Genomic DNA, 1,046 nt, shown 5'->3' on the forward strand with positions numbered 1-1,046 from the left:
CCTCCCCGAATTTCGGATGCCAATCCTGCGCCAAATGATTTCGAAAATGAACAAACTACTTCATCAAGACCGCCTTACAATTTCGAAAGGCCTGAAACTCCGGTGAGGCCTTTCATAACAGGGGTTCCTATCCCGGAGCAGATCGTTCCTTCGATGCAACAGACCTTTAGGCCAGGATTTGTATCGCAAAACAGGCCTCCATGGCAGAGACCTAAGCCTCGACCTCCAATTTCACCCAATCGACGTCCGATGCCTCCATACAAACCTTATCCCACGAATGTGGAATACGGAAAGCCAGAAAGCAATTCTGCCAACCACCCCGTTACGACGAATGACGACATTCTTCAGAGTGAAACTACAACCACAACTACGGAGAAGCACCAGGAAGAGTCCGATACGAAAACAACAACCGAAACCGACAATCACGAGATCATTACCGAAATTCCGATCAACGAAAACAAGGAAGTGACGAAACCTCCACGAAAAAGCGAAAAACCAAGAAAACCTGCGCCCGAGGTCAAATACACAATCGATACTCCAACGAGCAGCTCAGAAACTCCAATCGAAATCAGTACGACCACATCCTCGGAACAGTTCCAAACCGAAGTTCCCAGCGTCTACGAAATCAACTCAATCGAGTACTTGCCCTCGGATTCTGGTTCAACGGCCAGCTACTCGCTGGAACCATCGATAAGTGAGGAATCTTTCATCCCCACCAAGGAACTGATAACTCCTACCAAAACCATGACTTCAACCACGTCTTCCTCAACTTCATCAACAACCACTACCACCTCGACTGTGATCAGTTCTTCATCAACGACAACAACCATGGCACCAAACCACAAACCGGAACAAATCACCACAACTCTATCGTCCTCTTCCTCAACCCCTACACCGGCACTAACCAAAACCACCACCGACTACCGGTTCCATCCACGTCCGGGTCTTGTCCTAGATGACCCCGATTTTAAACCCGGTGGCAACAAGAATCCCATCCGAACCCAGAATCCCTACATGCAGGCCCCAGACATCCAGACTCGACCCCA

General features: G+C 49.1%; 1 protein-coding gene across 1 annotated transcript; it reads left to right on the top strand.

Moving 5' to 3' along the window:
• Window positions 1-6: 6 nt before the first annotated feature.
• Window positions 7-1,041, top strand: LOC129759550 (mucin-2-like; the record flags this gene model as incomplete). The annotated part of the gene is made up of 1 exon (XM_055757016.1): window positions 7-1,041. A coding segment is annotated over one exon (1,035 nt), but the record flags the coding sequence as incomplete, so codon positions are not given.
• Window positions 1,042-1,046: the final 5 nt, after the last annotated feature.

The sequence above is a fragment of the Uranotaenia lowii genome, unplaced genomic scaffold (genome assembly GCF_029784155.1).
Source record: "Uranotaenia lowii strain MFRU-FL unplaced genomic scaffold, ASM2978415v1 HiC_scaffold_1881, whole genome shotgun sequence".
NCBI classification, from domain to species: Eukaryota; Metazoa; Arthropoda; class Insecta; order Diptera; family Culicidae; genus Uranotaenia; species Uranotaenia lowii.